This window comes from Fundulus heteroclitus, unplaced genomic scaffold (genome assembly GCF_011125445.2).
Source record: "Fundulus heteroclitus isolate FHET01 unplaced genomic scaffold, MU-UCD_Fhet_4.1 scaffold_28, whole genome shotgun sequence".
In the NCBI taxonomy this organism is placed as follows: domain Eukaryota; kingdom Metazoa; phylum Chordata; class Actinopteri; order Cyprinodontiformes; family Fundulidae; genus Fundulus; species Fundulus heteroclitus.
Genome location: NW_023396689.1, coordinates 3,502,008 through 3,526,733, shown reverse-complemented (window position 1 = coordinate 3,526,733; position 24,726 = coordinate 3,502,008). Strand labels below are relative to the sequence as shown.

The following is a 24,726-nucleotide window of genomic DNA, read 5'->3' as shown; positions in this document are numbered from 1 at the left end:
GCTGAAAAACAGTTCTGGAGTTTAATGAAGAAACTGCATTAAATATGAACAAAAAACTTAACACGAGCTATCATCATGGAAAAGCTAAATGTTTTAACAGGGTCTGCTGTAATGACACAATTTAAAAGACATAATACAAGGTGTTAATAAAAAAATTATGTATAATGATGTGTTAGTTGATTATTGTAATTAACTTCCATGAAGTTGAACTTAGTTATCTGCTGCAGGTAAGATATCAGGGGCTTCTCATTTTACCTCACTGTTGATTAATATCATTTTCATGCTTAAAAAAAAAAAAATCTTCACATACTAAAACACAGTTTTCTTTTTTAACAGAATCAAATATCTATATATTTGTTTCTGATTTTTTTTATAAAATGTTGGCATTTGAGTAAAACGTTTAACCCTGAAACTTGGCTGAACAGAAGTTGGGTCTTATCATCGATGTCCATAAATTCTAAAACAAGACAGTGATAAAACTGGTGCAGTTTCAAAAGCTTTTACAGTTGGATTTGTCAGATAAGCCGTGGACTTTCCTCGCCTAGTCTTTGAAACACAGTTTGTAAAATTTAGTACACCTTGTTTTTCAAACCTAAGGATTGCAGTTTTAGTGCTCTGTTAAACAGTTGTGTGGAGACGGATGAGGTACTAAAATGCCCCATTTCTTAATTCTATAGCGTGGTCTTTGCTGTTCCAATATTTTATGTGCACGCAAAACCTGCGGAAAGAATTATTGTCCTCTTTATAAATAAAATGTTTTGCTTTGGACGTCATGAATATTAATTAGTGTTACAGCAGCATGCAGCTTTGAGTAAGCTCAGACAGGCTTTCTTTTACTGCCCTTCCTCTGTGAAAGTTTTTGTGTTTCACAGGCAAAATCTAAAAAGAGCCCAGTTTTACCTTATTCCATTTTTACACGTCTAATTCTGCGATTCCATACACATTTTCCACATTGTAATGTGGGCTTGGATCAACTCGCCGTTCATTCTGCTTCCAAACTAAAAAATATATATATTGAACTTGATTGTTTGAGTGAAAGCCTCACATTTAGACAAATTTATTATGCTTAGCTTTTATTTCCAACACCAAGCATCTTCTTTATCCATGTAGTTGGTCAGAAAAAAAGAGGAAAAAAATGTGAAAGTAAAGAGCTTGGTCTGTTCAGTATATACACGCAAAGCAATAATGTAACATCTTACACAGTTTGTCTGTGAGAATCAACTTCACATATCTGTATCTAGAGTGCAGAGATTGCTCCTTGTCTTTGCCCTCTCTGATGGCTGAACAATCAGTCCCATCTGCTTCCTTTAATGTCACTCCAAATTAGCCCTAGTGCTTAGCAGCAGGTGTCAAGACAGACTTTAATCGCTCCATGCTTGCTTAGTATGAGGGATTGCTGCAAAGCCATGGACAATGCAGACGATTACTTTCTGGAGGAGTGAATGCTGCTTGTCAGGACTTTGATGCAATCAACTGGTTCCCTTTTTTTGACCAATCTGTGTAATCTCACCCAATCTGATTGATTTTGACTTTGTAAAGTGCCTTGAGATGACATGTTTCATGAATTGGCGCTATATAAATAAAATTGAATTGAATTGAATAAAAAAAAAAGCACTAAAGAGTCAGCCCAGATTGATGCATCAAGACAGATACTAGTGTCATGGTTTAAGTTTTGTCTGGCTTCTTTGTTATTTTGTAGTTCACTTAGCTCTCCCTCGCTCAGCTTTAAGCACACCTCTGGACACTAATTAGTTTTCATTCCCGTCACCTGTCAGGCTGCAATTACCCCTGATCTGTTGCCACCTGTGGTCACCTCTTTATAAGACTCACCTCATCCTGTTCTCGTCGCCGGTCCATAGTGTTCACTCCCGCTCCGTCTCTGCCAGAATCCTTGTCAGCTCAGTTTTTTTGTTACAGTCAGCCTGAAGACTTCCTTCAACTTTGTTTTTTGTTACAGTCAGCCAATAGACTTTCCGTCAGCTTTGTTTTGTTCCAGTCTCAGCCTAGATCCAGCTCAGCTCTGTTCCCACTCCTGTTCTCATCTCCTGGTGAGCTGTTCCGGTCTCAAGTCCACGGTTCAGATGTTTTGGTCTCAAGTCCACGGTTCAGATGTTCTGGTCTCCAGTCCACGGCTCTGATGTTCTGCTCTCAAGTCCACGGCTCAGATGTTCTGGTCTCCAAGTCCTCAGCTCAGATGCTCCGTTCTGGTCTCAAGTCTTCGGCTCCAGAGTTCCTCCCGGTCAGTCTCTCCACACGCCTCCTGCCGGCCAGCTTCTGCACCCTACACCTCCGTCTGTTGATAGACTCTGGGTTCATCATCATCCATCTTCCACACCCTGTTCAATAAACTCTCTTCTAAGAACTAGCTCTGTGTGTGCGTGCTGTGTCCGGGTTCATCCTAGAAAAATATCATGACAACTAGAAGTCAGGTTAAAAAATGAAGCAAGAAAATTGCGGCTATCCGCTAATGAATTACATCTGCAAGAAAATCTTTGTAGACCATGAAATACCTTCTTCATATGGATGATCCCCTGGAGTCTATTGAGGAAGAATAATGGCAGAAATCTACCGTACAACCTTCCCTCACTGGTTATGTTTAAGTCACTCTCACCACCGGCAAACACACACGCACAACGTCAAGCACAACACAGAGTCACAGACTTTACCCCCCGTTTTGTAGGCTAGTAGGCCAATTGTTCAAAACTATTCCTATTTGTTTTATTTGAAGTATTTACATACTTTTATGATAGAGAGTTTTTACAAAAGTCAAAAGAGGACTATTTGAAATCCCTTAAAATCCTGTCATTTAATTCCAGAGAGAAAGACGGTTAGAACAATGATTCATGGTTAGTCTGCATGCATTAACTTTTGCTGTATGTACTTTCTTAACCATTTGGAATGATGAAGACAAATTGCCAAACTTACCAGCCACGGTTCACTCAGAGCTCTTCTAGATAACAGATATAGGACAGCATATTGATTTAAAACATCCCTTCCTTTACATCAACTCTCCTGTACAGCTCATGTACAGCTTAAGAAAATCACAATTTTCTTAAATGTAATGTACGGAGCCCACCAGGCCTTTGAACAAAATCAAAAAAGAACATTCAGAACATTTGCTAAACATTCATTCCTGTTTTATCTATTGTGAATAGTGCATGTGTATAGATCAACGGTGTGGAATTCAGTGACCTGCAACGTTAGGCATTGTACAATATTTTTAGTGGGACATTACAATCATGTTTAACTTTTTCATATTTAAGCATCGACTGATCATTTAGCAACTGTGAGTGCCCACAAGTACTAGTATTATTACCAGGATTAATGAAAGAGTAGGCTTTACCATCACTTTTATTTGCAGTTTTAAGAAATCCAGCATGTTGGCATCAGAAAAGAATGTGTATGACATAGTATTAATATTAACAAATGTAATATTAGGACCTTTGCTGTGAGCATCCCATGGTTTTCCTATGTTATTGAAACAAAATGCGGATGCACAATTGCACGACAGGGTATAGCAAACCTTTTTTCAATATAAGAGGGAATAGATCATTATTTGCAATCATATTAGAAAGTTGAACATGTTTCTTGTTTCTTGTTGAACCAAATTATTCTTTCACTGACAATATTGGATGGAAAGTTTAATAATTATGCAATATAGAGGTCCTATGCAAATGTTGCATAGGACCTCTATAATTTTGTAGCGCTGGGGTAAATGTGAAGCGTACAGGTCAACTTTAAAATACGGTACCAGATGCATTAAACTTGAACTTTTTTATAGTGTTACTTCATTTGCTATAAAAATGCAAGGCAGATAAACAATGGGGGAAAGACTTTTAAACAAACCATCCACCCATTGTAACTATAAATACCCGATTCTAAATAAAACAGGTAAATCTTCCATGATTCTTCTAGGTTGTACAAATATAGATATTTCTTGTTAAACCATCAGACTGACAGCAACAAAAGCAATAGCACTGATGTTAAAGAAATGTTGAAATTTTGCAGTTTCCCTTCCAAAGAAAAACAGGGAATTCACAAATTGTTTATTGTGTTTTTTAGAGGGGTTGGGAAGTGAATTGTGATTTATAGTTGCAATCTCAGAAACTGACGGTATTGTTGGGGTTGCTACCACATTTCCCAATGTTAGTTCCATGAGAGCATCAATCCAAATCTGTGATTAAATGTATGTTTGTGCTATAGCAATAAAACCAGAATTCTGGTGTCTGAAGTAGCCTATTTCTTTATGGGTAGGTTTTTTAAGACCCGTCTTTGTGTCCTTCAGGCTTTGGCTACAGTGAACTCTAGTCACAGCTATACATCTATTGCCAGACAACTAAGGACTTGCCAGACTTTTTCACTTTCCTGCTTATAACAATTAAATTTCATGATACAATCATGAGTCAATCACTGCATCAAATAACATGAATGAACAAAAGGGTTTTTACAATTCCAGATTTCGAAACTGAGATTTCGAAACATTGTTTTGCCAGGCAGTTCTTTGCAGCTTCCGTAATACGATCGCATCTATGGAACTCTAAAAGCCATTGTAAGTTGGCTAGCATTCATGTGTTCTCAGTTGCATCTGTGCACATTATACACGAAGAAAAGTGGTTAAAAAAAATCCATTCCTGTTCATCTTAGTTTTTACAAAAGAGTTTATGTCTTGTCACAGAAATTTGTTTGAGTTATTAAGTTAGTTGTTAAGATTTACATATACATGTTTATGGTATAGAAATATATGTATGGTATAGAAATATATATGTGTGTGTGTGTGTGTGTGTGTGTGTGTGTGTGTGTGTGTGTACAGATTATATGCAATGTAATGGTTCATAATACATATTTGAAGTTGCGTTCAATATCTTAAACCTGGCTGGTTGTGGTTTTCCTATATGCTGTTTGAATTCAACAACATTGTGGTTTAGCAGTCATTTGTTAACCTAGCAAACTGTGCGTACAATATTCAGTTGTACAACTACATGTATTTGTAGTTACACTGCATAAAACAATATACAAAAATCCAGCCAGCAGTAAGATTAAAACAACAAATTATGCTCTGGTAAAGCTTAAAAAAGCTTTTGTAAAAGCGGTGGAGTTCAGCTTTCAAACAAAAAAAAAGAAAAGAAAAAAAGACAGAAAAAAGAAGACGGATGACTAATATGATTGAATTACTTCTGGTGTTAAAAATGGCAGGGATGTTTTTTCACCTTCTCTTGTCCCACCTTGCTCTTTATTTTATCCGTTAGGCATTGACAACATTAAATAAAAAATTTTTCATCATGCTAAACCCACATACTTAAAACAAATATGGCAGATCTAATACAGTTTTTCATTTTGAGCTAAATGCAAACTTGTTTCTGTTATAAATTTGTCTTTGGATGAACTTTTTTCTGAACTATTTTCTGATAGTTTATTGAAAGAGAGATGATTAGTGGATGAGGAAATCAGAATGAGATGAGAAATGTAGATGAGAATCAGAGCTGGAGAATTGGAGAGAGTTTTTGAGATGCAGGGTTGCTGTAGTACAGGGGCAGCAGGAGATCCAGGCAATGAAGCAGCGAGCAAAACTTGAGGCACAGATGAAGGCACCAAACCCAGCAGCTAACAGAAGCCTGTTGAAGCTCAGAGGTGGCAGGAAAATCTAGCAGCTGAAACAGGGAACAAACCAGGCTGACAGACGTGAAGTTTGTGGAGACCGAAGACGAACCGGCAGGGAGGATAAGACTGAGGGAGGCTTATGTAGGGAGGCTGGTAGGTGGAGTGAGTTCTGACTAATTAGTGCCCAACAGGTGTGACAGATTGCTGAGGGTGAGCTGAGTGAGAGGAGGAACTGAAAAAAAACAGGAAAAAAGCCGGACCAAAAACTAAACCATGACAGTTTCTACCGAGGTAAAAATAATACAAAGGATTATTACAGTTTTTGATTCTGAATTTATGTCTTTATCATTTTAGAAAAGAAATATACGGTTGATTTTAAGACTTTGCACCGGTCTCTTAACTGATTTCCAGATCTGCTTATATCAAGTTATTTTTTCTTTTAAAACTTTCACTTTAAAAAGCTATTAAATAAAAACGCTTTGAAACGTAATTCAACTTTTCACTAGATATCATATAAAACAATATTCCCTTATGTCATTCTGCTCTTTGTAGAGTAACACTGGAAGTGGAACGATGAAGTCGGGAATTTTTAGAAACAACCCAAATTTATGGACAAGTTCTCTAGGGAGACAATAGAAAATGAACTGCAGATGTCAGCCACTCATTGGCTGTGGGGAATTTGCGTATCCTCAGGCTGAGAAGGGTCCGGGGAGGCTAAATCTCCTTGGCCGGAGGGAAGTTGTGAGTCCTGGGATACCTCCGGGAAGGGTGGATCTCCTTGGCCAGAAGGAAGTTGTGAGTCCTGAAGCTGTGAATCTTCCTACTGGGTCTCTGTCAGAGGCGGCATGGCTGGAAGCCCGGCAGGAAACCTGGCAGGATGCGTGGAATTCTTATCCCTTAAAACAAAGATCTCTTGGTGTAGGTTCACACCTCCGGGGGGCATGGACCAGTCGTTGGTATGCCTCTGCAGCGATGTGAGGAGACTCACTGTCGCTGTCGCTTTGGGGAGGAGACAATTCAGGGGTTGGTGAGGATGCTGGTGAAGGCGGGTGGTACGGCCCCGGGAAGAATTTGTCGCTGTCCGGGGAGCCGTGCTGCGATGATGCTGAAGTGGATGAAGCGGATGAAGCTGTTGAAGCGGCTGAGGGAGACGGCGGTGGAGTAGGACCACTGCTGCCCGCGTAGTTGCTCATGGTTTCAGAGGTTAGAAGTCTGGTCAGTGAAGTTGGATGGAGTCCCAATCAGCCTGCTCGGCTGTTTTTTATACTGGGAAGGGGTATGGTTAACGTTGAAGGGGGCGGTATCGGCTGTTGTGAGAGGGCGAGTCTAAAAAGCCAGCGCTTTCTTGATCCCCAAAATGTCTCTCCAGTTGCGACAGTCGCAAAACAGCGTTAAAATCCGGTCTGCTATTGCAGTCATCTTGTCACACCATGCATCAAAGGGAATGGTTAACAAGGTTCTGAACACGCCACATTCTGCAGTATAATAGTCAAGCACAAAAATAACCAAGATTGTTTTATCTTGAGCCTGTCTCAGACTTGCACAGAAAAACCATTGACCCCCGTCTTTGATTGCCACATTGCTGATAAGATCCTATTTGTTGAATCCGTGTCAGTTTCGTTCAGGCGGGTCAGCGCCCGCTTGCAGCCCTTAGTGGTGGGTGAATCCATGATTCCATCCTTGGTTTCCTGATGAGCCTGCCTGCGGCGTTTAGTGACAGGTGAATCCATGATTCCGTCATCGGTTTCATGAATCACAGCAGGGTATGCCGCATACGTGTCTTTGGGGTTTTGTTTGCGGAACTTGACGAGTCTCAGAACAGCCCAATCGTTTGACATTAGCAAGCACATTGAGTGGATAGTTTGCAGCTTGTCGGCTCATTCATCCAGCTGATACAGACACATTTCGCCGGTTTCGTACTTGAAGAGGTATCCCCATTTACCGCAAGCTCCATAGGGTTCCAAAGACAATTCTTTTTGTAGAGGTAGGGTCGGAGGCATCTGAGTTCTGCATAGAGACAGCATAACCTTGCGAGGGGTCTGCTGAACTTGCCTAACACCGTCCTGATAGTTGTAGGTTGTTAGGGTTATTAAAGATAACCCCTTTTATCCTAGAACGAAAACCACACAAGTTTAGACTCTTCTATAGAAAAGGACAAAGGATAAACCCAAACGGAGAACTTCTACTCCCTGAAAGTCTGGGGTCGTCTGCGCTGGGTCATCTCTGTCCTTCTGCCTTTATTATCACACATCAAAGAGGGGGTCAGGAGGGTTGGGTCAGAAGGATTCAGGAATTTACAACATAGGGGTTGAAAAGAAACAAGGGAGCAAGCTTTGTTGTGGCCTTATCTGGGAGAACCATTTGTTCTCTCTGTCTAAGGTTAAATACAACAGAACCTTCCTGAAAGCAAACTCTTGAAACAAACCAAATACCTGTAACTTAAAAGAAATAAAATGATTACATTCATATTTCTCCAACATAGGTCATGATGAGTGTGTCAGAAAGGATAGATTCAAGCTTGCTTGTTTCGAACACCATGTTGAAAAGGATTTAATCACTATCGAGGCTTGAGAAAAGGACCTTATATTATGAGAGTGGCGACCAGGGGCGGAGTGAAGTGCGGGTGGGTGTAAACTCCGGGGGGTGGAGGATGGGTCCGAAAATGGGGGAGGGGTGTGAATTCCAGAAGTGGGGGAGAGGGCTGGAAATGGGTGATGGGGCCGGAAGTGGGTGGGGGATGGGTGTGAATTCCGGAAGTGGGGGAGAGGCCAGAAGTGGGGGAGGGGTCGGAAGTAAGGGAGGGGGGTTTGATAAGGGTTTGATATGTCATCCATCAACTTGATTGATTAAAAAGTGACAGAAGGTGGTTACGATCCTCTCTGATGAGAGGATCCAGGTTCACACTGAGCCTGGTTCTGCTGGAGGTTTTGCTCACTGTTAAAGGGGAGTTCCCTCTCCAGTGTTGCCTCTCCAGTGTTGCTCAGTATGAGAAATTGATTGAATTTGACTTTCTAAAGTGCCTTGAGATGACATGTATCATGAATTGGCGCTATATAAATAAAATTTAATTGAATTATGTCAGATCCTCTGTTGTCTTCATCCTGTTTTTGATGTCCGATCTATTCATAAATGGTGTTTTTCACTATGACCCTGCCATTCTTGTCTTTGCATGTGGGTCCCCAACAACACCAAAAAAGTTGGTAAAGACTGGCACAACTGGTCCAAACATTAATATTTCTTCCTGTCAGATGAAACGTGTTGGTGTTCTTAAAATGTGAATTTAAATCTATATCTGCCAGGTGTATGAACAATTCTAGGCTCAACCATATTTTAGTAGGGTGTTAAACAGACTTGTAAAGTGCAACACATGATGTTAAATAAAATTGTGTTTTTGTTGTACAGACAGAAAAAATTCAATAAAATCATGTTCATTACAATTTCCTGAACTTTGCTATTAGTTACTGCCAACCCAGTAGTTGACAGATAACAGGTGCAGTTTTTTCCTATTTTTTTAGGCTGTGAAGTGGAAATTCTGAATGTTCGCCCAGCATTCTGTAAGGAATACATTTACAATCCATCAGAAGACAATCTCATACAGTCGATAACCAGTGCGCTTGCTGCTTTGAGGTAAGAATACACTTTGTTTTCAAACATAGTATATCAGAAATAGTTGACATTACATCAAGAGAGTCTGACATAAAACAGGTCAAGACAATGTATTAGGTGTTAGAATTGATGGCGCCAGTGTTTGTGGCATGGTCACTCCATGTACTTGTTTTTGTTGTGTTTGTTGTTTATTTTTCAACATACCAATTCTGGTGTAGGATTGTCAAACATTATCAAATCTTTGATTTTATGTGAAGGTGTTTGGACACTTTGAACATGTTAGAATTTACATTGTTTCTAATCATCATAATATTTATTTATATTTTTTAATTGAGTGTAGCTGATGAAATAGTTTTTGTTGTTTGAATATCTTGGTAAAATTAAGTCAATCTTTATAATTATTTACCATTAAAACAAAATTTGATCACCTTGCTATTGAAAGGCATAAACAGTGTTCCACACATAAGCAGAAAGCAGGGAAAACCTATTCAATTCAATTCAATTCAATTCAATTTTATTTATATAGCGCCAAATCATGAAACATGTCATCTCAAGGCACTTTACAAAGTCAAGTTCAATCATATTATACAGATTGGGTCAGATTATACAGATTGGTCAAAAATGTCCTATATAAGGAAACCAGTTGATTGCATCAAAGTCCCGACAAGCAGCATTCACTCCTGGGGAAGCGTAGAGCCACTGGAAGAGTCATCTGCATTGTACATGGCTTTGCTGCAATCCCTCATACTGAGCAAGCATGAAGCGACAGTGGGAAGAAAAACCACCCATTAACGGGAATCACGATTAATCGCGATTAATCAGGGCGATTAATCGCGATTAAATATTTTAATCGTTGCCCAGCCCTAATATATATATATATATATATATATATATATATATATATATATATATGTATATATATATATATATATATATATATATATATATATATATGTATATATATATATATATATATATATATATATATATATATATATATATATATGTATGTATGTATATGTATGTGTATATATATATATATGTATATGTATTAATAATGGTTAGCTAACAGGTGCTCTTTCAGGTAGCTAGCTAGATCCAGTAGGTTAGACCAGTTATTCCCAAACTAATGTTTGGGAATAACTGGTCCACTCACGCATGTAATGTACTTTTAACTAGCTGCTATGTGTTTCAAAGGTCTAGTTAGTAACATTAACTGCCAACCCTCCCTAAGCCCTCCGGGTTTCCCACGTATTTGAACCTTTTTCCGCTGCCGTTTTAGTATTTATGTGCATGTATGTGGTGTCGCGGCTGAAGGAAAGAAACAATGTAGGCTATAAAATAAAACCGTGCATCATCTTTAACTTGCCAGAATGAAAATGGAGGGAACACACTCTCATTGACATCAGGATACTGTGGAAAGTTATGATCGGTAGTCTTAAAGCCGCGATCCAAGCGAGCCGACGACTCTTTGTTATCTCTGACACTTGTTCTCCGTGGTTCCGCCTCCAGGTAGGAAAGCGGTGGAAAGTTAACCCATTTTCTATGTTTTTCCCATGGCGATCATGTGTTGCGCTGTCACAGCCCACAACACAGCAACGGTTTACCATGGTTGAAATCAAGTTAAGGTAAAATTAATCAAATTAAAACACGGGTGAGAGAGGGAGTACAGTACGCGGTAGTCATAGGCAGAAGTCTGAGTAGCGGCGGCGGGGCATTCAATATGGCGGCCACACAAAGTAATACGTCATGACGCCCAAGCCCTATAATAGCATTTTCTGGTGCCAGCTGGCTGAGATCTTGATGGCAAGAAAAAAGAAATAGCCCAGACCATCCATCCATCCATCCATTTTCTAACACGCTTATCCCCGCTGGGTTTGCGAGGTGCTGGTGCCGATCTCCAGCTGTCAATGGGTGAGACGCATTGTATAAACTCTTTGTGCCAAACGAGTTATCCCCTTCGGAATTTGTAGAATTTTGTATTGTATTTTTGAAATCAATAAAAGTTTTAACCTTCAGCTTTGTGAAGTCTAAATATTTTAAATATCACATTCTAATAAAATGAAATAGATTTTTTAAACTGCTAATACATTGTTCTATTTTTAAAAGAGACATATCTCGTTTTCTTAATATGGTTAATATCTCTATATGGTTCTTGGTTGAATTAAAATATTATTAAATCTGATAATTTTGGCTGTACCTTTATTCAGTGTTCATTTGATCACACGTGAAATCCGCTCTATATGATCCATTCATGCGGGTAAAAAGAAAAGAAAAAGAAAAAAGACGAACAAGCTGACAGCTGTGATGAACTGTGAGCTGTGATTTTTGGTTTAAGCAGACAGACATGCGACAATCTAATGACATAAAGCTAATATTTTCGTGACACATGTGGAAATGACCACAGAGCCGTTTTCTTTCTCATAACGTGTTATATTGAGTGATCAATCGAGTTTTAACCGACATAGCAATCCTTTATGATAGCACTAACAAGTGTTACATTTCCAGTTTTTTCACACTAACTGAACGATAAAGTAACGACACCATTGCTATATTTTGTTAAGAAAAGTAAAACATCTTCATTTCCACTCCTAATAGGTTGGAAATGAGGCGGAGTTGAGATTCATTCTTCCAGTTGAATGCGCTCCCGACGCAGGGGATAAAAATTCTGGCGGGGATAAGTCGTTTGGCACATCGACGCCTGTTGCCTGTGGTATTCTAGCGCAGCAGGTCTTGGTGATATCACAGTAAATTGGGCAAAAGTCTGGACTATTTCTCCCCTGCGATGGACTGGCGACCTGTCCAGTTTATACAACGCCTCTCGCCCATTGACAGCTGGAGATAGAGACCGGCACCTTGTGAACGCAGGGATAAGCGTGTTAGAAAATGGATGGATGGATGGATGGATGGATGGATGGATGGATGGATGGATGGATGGATAGATGGATGGATGGATGGATGGATGGGTGGTCTGGGCTTTTTCTTTTTTCTTGCCATCAAGATCTCAGCCAGCTGGCACCAGAAAATGCTATTATTGGGCTGTCTTCGTCTGGAAACAGATGCATACAAACATCTTACGAGCGCAGCCATGATGACGTGGTAAACTCGCTCAGCTGACAATACAGCGATCTGATTGGCTGAGCAGCAAAAATCGAATCACGTGACCTCTTGGACCGGAGCGCCACAGTTTAGATTTTTTATCGGCTATAACTTCTTAATGTGCAAGTGAAAACGTGGGAACATTGGTGTTTTGAGTTCACTGCTATGTGTAGCAACTTTTCCTGGTGGAAGAGAGTTGCCCCCTGACAGTTCATACGAAAAGTCACCCTACAGATTCTGGCCCACGGCCTACAGGTCCTCCTCGGTCTTCACAGCCTGGTCCCGTCGCTGCGTCCGGTGTGTCGCTGATGAGCCGGATAAGGCTGCTCACCGAGTACCCTGAACTGGCAACACGCGCAGTCAAGAAATTAATGGCATTCGCCACTACATATTTATGTGAGAGAGGATTTTCATGTCTGACCAGCCTGAAAACTAAATACCGACACAGACTGTGTGTGGAAGACGATTTAAGACTGAAACTGTCGCCGATTCGGCCAGACATACAGGGTTATGCGCGTCCTCTCAAGCACACCCCTCACATTAGAGTCACAAGGACTCCATCACGCTCTGCAGTTTTGGCTGTATTCTGAACAGGCTCGTTATAGTCTTTGTTCTTGTTTGTTACATGTTATTATGTTATTCCCTTTTATAATGCAGATGTATTTAGTATCTGCAGTCAAGTTAATAAAACTCTGATCCCTATGTTGAATGTGTACCCCCCACATTCAACATAAGGATCGCATACCCCTCAGGCGGAGAGGGATTACAGCAGCACACCACATCTTGTCTTGAGGGAAGCCTTTTAAATGGTCTATAGCGGAGTCACTGATTAAGCATTTCATCTCCATCCGCGTTACCCCCCCTCCCACCCCCCCACCCCCCCACCCCCCCCGCGGATGGAGATGAAATGCTCCAAGGGGTACGCGATGCAAAAAGTTTGGGAAGCACTGGGTTAGACTATTGATTTTAAACTTGTGGCATCTACTGTCGGGACTCGGGAGTGGGTATTAGTTTACTTTAACCGCTTTGAGCAGAAAACGTAATAATACTCTTTAAAAACAAACAACTAAATTTATTTACAAATGTGAAGGACACAAGACATGTATTAATATCAATTTTGAAAAATCCACAGTATTCAGGGGTTAAAGCAAAAATAATCAATTTGACTGAAAAAATGTTCTAGTCAGCCCATATATTCCCGGGGCCGTGGACATCATGCCACCTTAGTAACCTCATTTGCTTATTGTGCAAAGTCCACTTTGACCAAATCTGGTAGTTCCATTTACAATTCCTGTATCTCTCCACCTTCCAGATTCAGAGCCTTGGCCCCATCCTGGACAGCCCTCTTCACAATCTCCTTCACTTTCCACATCCATAAAATCATATGGTTAACTTTCATATTTGCAGCATCAAGCAAGTTCTTCCTTCGCACTTTTGCCAAACTGGTCCACAGTCCACTCACCTTTCCACTTTACAATTTCAAAACCCCCCATAAACTGCAGCTAATTCAAAAGACAGCAGCTTGCATCATTACATTATCTTCTTCACACCTGTACATTAACTCCCCTGTCACATTCAATATAAATCAATCCTATATACTCTGTGTTCCCACCTCTCGCTCATTGACTGCTGGAGATGATCAACAGCCCCTCCACGACCTTCGTTACAGAAAAGCGCAGGTGGAATAATATTTATGATTTTTTTTACTTTTTCCGAATCAGACCCAGTCCCTCCTCCTTCTTCTTAAAAAAAAAGAAGCGCGTCATGCTAAATTAGCCGAGCTAGAGCGTTACTCTTTCAGTTTTAAATAAAACATAACAGCGACAGACACACTTACCGAGGGAAGTTGTTGTCAGTTGTTCTATCCACTGAACTTTCTGACCTGCTGGTTTGCATAAATCCAAAGAAAACCTTTGACCACCACTACTTTCATTCATGCATCTGCAGTCAGTTTGAGATCTTCTTCCAAAAGTTGAAATGATTGAACACCGATAAACCTCAAACTGGTAGATTTCCGATTTGCAAAGACCCGCCCTACTCTCCTTCTGATTGGCTAATGTCCTGGCTGTGCCAGATTTCATTGGTTGAGTGCAGCTTCTGTTTAAAATCTTGAATAAAATGTCTATACGGGACATTTTGCGCTCATTTTCCAAATGACGAAAGTCCCTCACAGCGACAGAGAACATTAAACCCCTGATAATATTACTTATTCAGATCAGAAGGGGGAAGAATGTATCCCCCCCAGGGAAAAAACATGAATGACCAGAGGGGGGGAAATCACAACCAGAGAGGGGGGAAAATACCCCCCAGCAAATCGCACCCAGTATATATGTATGGATATGGATTCTACGATGTCTCCAGTGTTGATTTATGTAAAATCTATTTTATAAAGCACTGAAGGTTAAACAGATATCTAGAATACATATATAACAGATCTTGTTAAAAACAGTGGAGAACTGAGTAGCAATGGAAAGGTTAATGACAGGACAATGCTGATTCGCAGCAGCAGGTTAAAAAACATAATTTAAAAAAAGTGATACTTCAAACACAACGGGCATGTGATCGGAAAACACTGGGTCACAAATGGTCAAGTCAATAACTTGTAGACCATGCATCAGAACAAGTGTGTGCCCATGTTCATGTGTAGCACCAGAAACAAACTGCAGAAGATTGAATGAGTCAATGAGATCCAGAATTGTTTGCCATAGGTTTGGCAGGACAGCACACTATTATCCCCAACAATAATCCCCAACAATCAGGATATATTCACATTTATGCATAACTTCAGCCAAGAAAGCGGAAAATCCTTCAAAAAGTCGACCCAGCGCAAATACAGACAGTTCTAAACTGCTGAAGGAGGATGACGGACAGACATGTCTGCATTTATAATCCTTTTTAAAAACCATCAGTATTCCTGCTCCTTGACCTGATGTCCTTGGAGTGTTAACATAACAGCATCCTGGCGGTAGAAGTTCAGATAAAGCATTGGACTCAGCAATATTGAGCCACGTTTCAGTCACAACGAGGAAATCCAGTTTCCGGGACGTGAAAAAAGTCCTTCAACATGAGGGTCTTTTACCAGTGCCATCCTGGCAGGAGCCTTCGGTTCGGGTACCTTACACATTCCAGTTTTCTGGAGCAGAAGCTGCAGGCTTGCAGAGATTCACCCTCTGCAGCGAAGACACGGAGAGTGGGTGTCGTGGGGCCAGGTCTCCCCATCAGGAAAGACATGAACAAAGCAGGAATCAACAGGGTCCAGAGAGCGAACTGAAATAAAAAAAGCCAGACGCCTATCCACACTTACTACGGGAATCACTGGAAAAATTGGCCAAACTGACTTGAAACTTCACTAGGCAGCACGCTTTACCCAGTGGCGGGGACACCGACTATTGTAATGCTGATGCCGAACAGGTATGGTGGGATAGATCACCTGGAATCCCCAAAAGATGTGGAGGTAGAGTTTCACTTTTACCATGTTCAAAGTGTCCAAACACCTTTACATAAAATCAAAGATTTGATAATGTTTGACAATCCTACACCAGACTTGGTATGTTGAAAAATAAACAACAAACACAACAAAAACAAGTAAATGGAGTGACCATGCCACAAACACTGGCGCCATCTTCAACTGTCCAATGTCACTACATGCTAATTTAGGATCAATGGAGGAGCAGGTCAATGTCTGAATGCAATCCATGAGTTTCCTTAGACAAAAACAAATTTTTAATTTGTTAATTTTTAACTGTCACCAAGATAGTAGGGACGTTGTAAATTGCCTTGAGATGCCATGTTGTAAATTGGCACTATATGAATGAACATAATCTTTATTTCCTTGTCAGTTCCTCCCATTGTAAAACCTGTTTCCATGCTCTGTTAATTTCTGGTCGTTTATATGCTTTACATTTTTCCTGCCACACTGTCATTCTGTTTATCTCCTGTTGTTACTTCACATTTTCTGCAGTTTATGGAAGTTTTCTGGAGTGTCATCTATAAAACATTGTGTTGAATCCATACTAAAAGTGTGCGCCAAAAAATCAAAATGGTGTACAGCAAAAATAATTCAAATTTATAAAACACTGCACACGCACACCATTATGCGATTTCCCTTTATAGATCACAATGGTCCTGGAACGTTTCCATACCAAATTCTCCCTCGTGTTCTGTAAAAGATCGATTTTACAATGTTTTTATTTGCAAATTCCCTGATTCAGCAATAAAGGGCCAATACAAAGCATTTCATGAACGTTAATGTGCATTTAAATGAATCAGCTGATAATTGGTCACATATTATGGTCAACAATGGTAACAGTGGAGAAATGAGAAAGCAACTAGGAAAAACTTTGGAGAAAGGCCTTTAAAAGCATAGACATTGCCCAAATTAAAAGAGAGAGACAGCATGATCAATTTGCGGCAGGGGCAGCTAGTAGTGGCACTTCTGCGGGCACCTTCACTGGGATGCAGCTGCCACAAAGGTGCCACAGCCGTTGTTGCACGCCTGTTGCTGTTTTTGGGCAAACGATTGGTTATAGATGCTTGTTAGTCTATAACCACTTTAAAATAATCGTGTTTTATTGATATTATTTCCAATCAAAGCTTATGACATTTTCGTCAGCCAGCTGCCGCAAGGTGTCACAACACCAGCAGTCCAGCTTTCGCAACAAGTGGCTGGTCCTCTGGCCCCTTGTGGCACCTGCAGTGGCATGTGGCGGCCACGAGGTGTCACAAAGCAGGCAGGCCAACTCCCGCTGTCACACTCCTGTTGATGAGAAGCTTTTTGTAGTCTATTTGTAGTTATCAATGGACAATAAAATCTTTATATTGCCCTATAATATATTATTTTATCTGTTACCATATAGACATATATGGTAGACCCCAGATTGACTGTTGCGGCGATTAAAACATGGCCGCCATCCAGGAGCGGTCATCCTGAAAACAGAGCAAGAATGCCAAACACACTCATGACACTCTCCATAGCAGTTGTCATCAATTTGTCGGTTAAACGACACATAATCATGTCAAGGTTCTTGCTTAGCGTAATCTTTAATCTGTTACTTTTTTATACAGTTTTGTATTGTTTTTTAATCGCTAACAGAATCAAAGTTTTCACTTGAGTCACGTTCATTTCAACCTGAAGGATATCAGTCAGTCACCAAACACTGCTTTGTAACACATCTTGTTTCTTTATAATTTTGTATTATTGATATGTAAAAATATAAACTCATTCTGCTGGAGACGAAAATGGCTTCCTGAAGAGATGAGTGTAGCTTATTATTCTGTTAAAACATGGATTCTATTGTAAAACATGACACAATTAGTGACAGTTCTAGTAGCTAAATTGTTAATATTGTGTTTTGTGTAATCAGCTTTAGAAAATGTTGTATTTAAGTAATTTACATATTCCATCAAAATGTCTCTAACATATTCCCTCTCTTTTAAAAATACAATATGTTTTTAGGTCTGTCAAGATAGAACCTAATATTTCAGCGGTCCTGTTCCCCTCTCAAAAATTGGAAACAAATTAATCTAGCAAGTTTTTTTGTTTTTGTTCATTCTTTTTTGCATATCAGTGACTGTATGTACTTGTTCACCATATCAGAATACTCTATTACTTTTAACCCCAGTAAGAATACAACACAGAACCATGTGATGTATGTTTAAGGTTAGGAGCAAAAGCAAACAAACAAAATGGCCTGAAAATCTGTTTAATATTCAGCTAGTTATAATTTCTGTGTTTTTAAAAATTGCTTTGTAAAGCGTCTTTCAGTGCCCAAAAAAGTCCTATATAAGTTTGATGTATTATTATAACTAATTAAATGATGATGCCTGTGCCTGCTAAAAACATTAGACTGGGTGCAATGGGCGACCATCCCAAGAAGGTGGCACTACTGTGCCAATAGGCAATAGCGGTCCATTCTTACTTCCCTTGTGTAATCAAGAGTCAGTTTACAGCACAGTAAGCTTTGGACTGAAACATTAAACAGGGTTCAGCATGAAAGCACATATCTGACAACCATTTAACGTAGATACTTTGGCATATCCAGAAATAATACCTTAAGTCATTTGGGCAAATACTTGTGCTTTATTCTGTCAGTCAAATAACATGTGTCTGTGTTTTGCAGTTTCGCACACCCAAATTTACAGGCACCGTGCACACTGGTATCGGAGCAATTGTCAGGGGGGCATCTTCTTGGTACACTGTAATAAATCTTGCAAGTCTTTTTTTTAGCCAATACCAAAAATGTCATTATAAGTGATTATGTGCGTCTTAGTAATCTTATAAAGTATTCCTTTCATGAAATTTCAGGCTCTGTTGTCTTTGCACATAAATATTAATTAGCGTGCAACAGACAATCTGCAGAATGAAACTGAGCTGAACTATTGGGCAATAGAGATCACAAAAGTGTCCGTCAGAATTTCCTTCCTAAACAATTGGTGACTTGGAATAGGTTTAAAATATTTATTAAAGAATAACCAATAATTTGTCAATTTATCATTTGCAGTTAACTGAGTAACAGGCTAGAGCATATAAAGCATATACAGTTTATGTCATGATTTGTCTTTGTGAACCCGGACAGAGCACGCACACACAGAGCTTGTTCTTTTGCTGTTTATTGAAAGTAATGAGTTGGATAATGATGACCAGAGTTAGTAACCGGACTGGAGATGATGGGTGCAGGAGCAGGCTGACTGGAAGAGACTAGAGAGAGTTGGGCTGCTGTCAGACCAGAGGTGCAGAGCGAGACAGTTCTTGGAATGCAGGACTGCTAGAGCACAGGGTAGCAGGCAATCCAGCGACAGAGCAGAGGGCAAACCTGGAGCCCATGGGTAGGAGGTAGTCCAACAACAGAGCAGAGAGAAAACTTGGAGCACAGGGGTAGCAGGAAATCCAGCTGCTTGCAGAGGCTTTACTTGGAGCTCAGTAGTAGAAGGAGATCCTGCTACTAAAGAGGGAGCAAACTAGGCTGACAGATGTGGAGTGAGTGGAGACTGATGAGAACAGGACTACAGTGGACAGACGTGGTGTTGGTAGAGACTGAAGACGAGCCGGCGGGGAAGACAAGACTTTAGTAGGGAGGCTGGCAGGTGGAGTGAGTGTCTAACAGGTGTGACTGATTGCTGAGGGAGTGGAGGGTGAGCTGAGTGAGAGGGGAAGGTACTGGAAAACAACAGGGAAAAAAGCAAGACCAAAACTAAACCATGACATCACCCCCCCCAACCCCCTCAAAGCCGGTTTCCGGACAACCTAAGACAAACTCAAACGAACCAACCAGGGTGGGCGGAGGGAGGTTCAGGATGGAGGGATAGAATCAAAACAAAACTAACCTAACCATGGTGGGCGGAGGGAGGCTCAGGATGGGGGGCTAGGGTCAAGCAAAAAACTACCCAACCAGGGCGAAACAAAATAGAAAACACAGAAGAACTAAAGAGCGTAGCAAACACAGGGAAAACTAAGGAGTGTTAAAAAACGCAGGCAAACTAAGAGCGTCTGAGAACGCAGGCAAACAGAAAGCGTCTGAGAACGCTGGCAAACAGAAAGCGTCTGAGAACGCTGGCAAATACAAAGCTTATAAAAACACTGGCAGACAGAAAGCATATAAAAAGGCTGGAAAACAAAGAGTATCAGGAGGCGCTGGGGGAACTAGAGGGCGTAGGAAACGCCGGGGAACAAGAGGGCATAGGAAACGCCGGGGGAACAAGAGGAACTAGGGAACGCTGGGAAAACTCAGAACCAAGAGAGCACTGAAATAACTCAGGAACATTGTGGTGTTGGTAGAGACTGAAGACGAGCCGGCGGGGAAGAGAAGACTGAGGGAGGCTTTAGTAGGGAGGCTGACAGGTGGAGTGAGTTCTGACTAATTAGTGCCTAACAAGTGTGACTGATTGCTGAGGGAGTGGAGGTTGAGCTGAGTGAGAGGAGGAGGTACTGGAAAACAACAGGGAAAAAAGCCAGACCAAAACTAAACCATGACAGTATATATACACTTTAAATAAAGTATATATACAGTATGTCATGTTTCGGACGTATTTTGCCCAGATGCAGAAAACACTTGGGTAAAGTGAGAGCAGTTTAAGGTGTTTGTTTTACAAATGCAGGACCGGCAAGGCAGAACGCAGAGAATCACGTTGGGTCTGCGCCCTAAGAGGAATGGCGCCAGGACATGTTCAGTCTGGGAAGAGAGGAAAGGAGTTAGGCAGGTTCATGGTGAGGGAGTGATTTGACTAGTGGACTGGGAGCTTACCACAGAGCGTGGAACCGGGCCGGGGGGAGTGGAGCGGAGAGGAACTCAGCGCTGCTATGTCAAGATGGAGACCGGTGACTGAGCAACAGGAGAGCAGCAGGAGGAACTTGGGTGGGGTCCAAGCAGCCCCAGTGGTGGTTTGGGGACAGCTGAAGGAACCAGGTGAGTCGAGAGGAGCCTCAGCCCGACTTGGTACGACCAAGGGAGCACGAGGATGATCCCAGAGTGGAATCCAGGACCGTGTGAGCACGGAGGCTTGACTTGAGAACACCAGAGCACGTAGGAATGCTTGGAGCAGGGTCCGAAGCACGAGGCAACATGGGAGAAACAGGACACACGAATTAATGCAGGGAAAGGAGGTTAACACTCTGGACTCCTCCAGCTGTCTGAGCACTGCTCTTATGCTCCAGCACTGACTCGCAGAAAAGAGCCGCAGGTGTGTGCGCCCCGCCCACCTTTCAACTGCAGACACCTGTGGAGAGAGCAGAGGAGGCAGCGCTGGCAGGAAACTGCACAGCGCTGCCTGCTGAGTCCTGACACAATATATATATATATATATATATATATATATATATATATATATATATATATATATTATATTATAATATAAAGTGTATATATATATATATATATATATATATATATTGTATAATATAAAGTATGTATTTTGGGTCTAACGATTTTATCAATTCAATAACAACAATGACACCATCAATTGAAAGTACTTGTTGACTTACAGTCAGTAGCTCATAATTATCCTGACATCCCGTTTGCCAGTATTCAGCATTGCTTCCACGAAAATAACGGCAGCTGCTGTGGAATGTTAAAGGCTTTTACAGCCAGTCTGGCATCATATTAGCTCCCTGGCATCTTTGTGCCACTCAACGGCCATGGACTTCCAAAGTGTGCTTCCATGTTTTCATGTGATTTTTTTTATATCACCATATTTGTTTTTCTTATCACGAGTCAAACAACTCATACAAAGAGTCCCCTTAAAATTTGTTTATTAAATTGTTTAAAAATTGTTTATTAAATTATATCCGTTTAGCATATCATTAATTCAAAGTAAACATAGTGCAGGCAGTAAATGACTACAATGAAAAACTGTTTGCCCAAAAACAGCAATAGAAGTGTGGCAGCGGCTGGTGGCCTGTCGGCTTTGTGACACCCTGTGGCAGCCGCATGCAACAGCAGGTGCCACAAGGTTTCAGAGGACCTGCCCCTAGTTGCGACAGCTGGACTGCTGGCATTGTGACACCTTGTGGCAGCCGGTTAGTGCCACAAACCTTTATTGTAAATAATACCAATAAAACTATTTGAAAGTAGTTACAAACATACACTTACTAACAGGCATCTATAACAGGCATCTATAACAAAACAACAACGGCAGCATGCCAGTGAAGGTGCCAGTGGAAGTGCCATAAATTCAGCTTGGCCCTGCTGGAAAAAGAACTTAAAAGTGCTATTTTAAACGTCTGATGATTATTTCATTTTCGTGGTGAATTTCATATAGAGAGCTCCTCCCACCAATGAAAAAGCCCCCTAACTCTAACACCCCCCAGCTTAATAACAACTATATTTACTGTCATTGCAACATACACGCCACTGAAATTCGTCCTCTGCATTCAGGCCGCTGCTTCCTCTGGAAGCAGTGATTCGAACACACAACCTTATAGTTTCTCCAGGACACTAGCACCATGCTCTTTAACCACTAGGCCACTTAAAGTATAACTGTTTTAGCGTATGTCTTGAAATTTATCTTAATTTAAGAAATACTGCAATATTCTGGTTTATTCAATTTTGAAATAGAAAGGTTTCTAGTGCATAAAACATTCTAGTCACTCCAGCTCTTTGTGTGGAATCTCAGTAAATGGACTTTAAACCTTAGTATGACCATATTTTCTGCCATATTGAAGCAGCACCTTTGTAAAACTACGGTGTACCGTGGAGTATGATCATCAAAATATCTATATAATTTAAAATCATCCATTTGCACTTTAATGGTTACTTTATTAAAAAAAAATACCGGAAGAGCATTGAGCTCAAGCTGCCATCTTGTATAAACCGGAAGCCAATTTTGTCTTTATCTAGCTCTGTTAGTCATAGTGGTTTTGTCTTTTAGTAATTTGTTTTAATTAACATTCTGACTATAGTTATGAGTGAGTTGGCAGTTGTATTCCTTGAGCTTTTCATTATTTTGTAAAGAACAAGTCAGATCCTAGACACTTAAATTAAATTTAAAATGTGAAGTATATATTTAAATTTTGCCCTGTGACAGACTGGCGACCTGTCCAGGTGAACCCCGCCTCTCGCCCAGTGAACGCTGGAGATAGGCACCAGCACCCCCCGCGACCCCATGAGGGATTAAGCGGTTTGGAAAATGGATGGATGGATGGATGGATATTTAAATTTTAATTTTATAGGAACTGTTGTCTGGAACTGGTTATTTTCCAAAACTAATATTTGTTAATGTGCTAGTCCACACAGAACATATATTATGTTACTACAATAAAGAATATATGCTTTTTAAGGCTTTTTTTTTTTACCAGGGATGGCAATAAATGTGAACGGATCTGTATGTAATGCTTCATTACTGATTTAGTGTGTAAGTCTGTCTAAACTGTATGTGTTTTTGCCACTGTTACAGCCAAATTTCCCTAACATGGGATACCAATGTTATTTCTTATCTTGTCTTATCTTATTTGTTACTTTACTACTTCATTATCTGTTATCTTGTGACTCTCCTGAACACTACAAAAAACCATGTAACCATTGTTCATTGCCTGTTTGTTTGTCAGTATGCCTTTGTTATATGTAATGTGAACCAGAGTAGCCAAAGAGAAATTTCACCACAGTAACACGTGGTGACAATAAAAAAACTCTCTCTCTCTCTCTCTCTCTCTCTCTCTCTCTGAGATTCTCTATAACACCCTTTTTTCAGTTCAGGCCAAGCAGACATGGCAGCTGTTTACTATGAGAAAATAGATGTGGAAGGGCATCACTTTGGTCCAGAGTCCCCTCAGGTCAGAACAGCTGTGCAAAAGCTGGATCTCATCATACAGATACTCAACCAAAAAATCAAGGTAATGATGGCATGATTGTTTTCATTAATGCTACATACTTTTATATGGAAATGTATCTTATATTTATTTATTTCCATGCATTTATGTTGCTTTTGTTTTTGTAGGAAAGCAACATGGTGAACAAGCTAAATGTGCTGTTATTTTCAGACCATGGTATGGCAAAGATCCAGTGGATGGAGAAGGTGATAGAGCTGGACAAATTTATAGACATGTCAGATGTTTTGAAGATAATGGATAGAGGACCAGTGGTCAGTCTGTGGCCTAAAAATACCACATACCAAAAGGTAACCCTGTGACACTTTTTATCTTTGCTCTCACATTTTTAGTGAAGTAACTCTATAAACGTAGTTGTTAATGCAGATACACTATCGTAAAGACCATGAAACACAGCAGACAAGACAAAGATAACGCTTGAGACAAGTTCAATGCAAGGTTTAGTTCTAAAATAAAATCTAATAACAATATCCATCACTTGAAAATGGGAAGAGTATGGCATACCTACCTTGACAACGTTGGCAATAATAAAATCTGTTAATGGTTTGCCTCAACTCATATAACACAACTCTTAACTAGAGAAGGGACAGGGGTGCAGAACTGTTGATTTTTGTGTTCACCTACACAACAGACTGGAGTGAAGATAAAAGAATGAAGCAATCTTCAAGAAAGGATAAAGCAGTTGAGAAAGTTGTACTTGTTGAGAAAGTCTTATGTTCTACAGTGTTTGCAGCAAGATGCTGCAAATCTATTGTGAAGAGGGGCACCTCCTCTAAAGTCATGTGTTGGGGGTAGAAGTATCATAACAAGTGACTTAAGGAAAAGCAAATTAAGAGTGCTGGATTTGAGCATGGTGATGGTGCAGGGGTAGAGCATACAACACATGTTCAAAAACTTCAGTCCCAGGTTCAAGTCCCGGTCCATGGACCTTTACCACATGTCTTCCCCCTGTCTTACAACCTGTTTCCAGTCAAAATACTGTGAAATAAAAGCAACTAGTTCCAAAAACGATATAAAGAAGTAAGAATCCTGGACAGTTTGGGAAACTTTGGAGGCGACTGTAGAATGTAGGATGTGTCATGGAATGAAGAACACAATGTACAACC

At 40.5% G+C, this 24,726-nt stretch overlaps 1 protein-coding gene across 1 annotated transcript in view; it reads left to right on the top strand.

Annotated features, from left to right (window-relative positions):
* Positions 1–24,726, top strand: part of enpp6 (ectonucleotide pyrophosphatase/phosphodiesterase 6) — a 162,644-nt gene that overhangs the window by 67,302 nt on the left and 70,616 nt on the right. Inside the window, exons 3-5 of the mRNA XM_036130043.1 lie at positions 9,114–9,225; positions 23,485–23,626; positions 23,731–23,910. Coding sequence (XP_035985936.1) covers positions 9,114–9,225; positions 23,485–23,626; positions 23,731–23,910 — 434 coding nt within the window. The remainder of the gene's footprint in view (positions 1–9,113; positions 9,226–23,484; positions 23,627–23,730; positions 23,911–24,726) is intronic.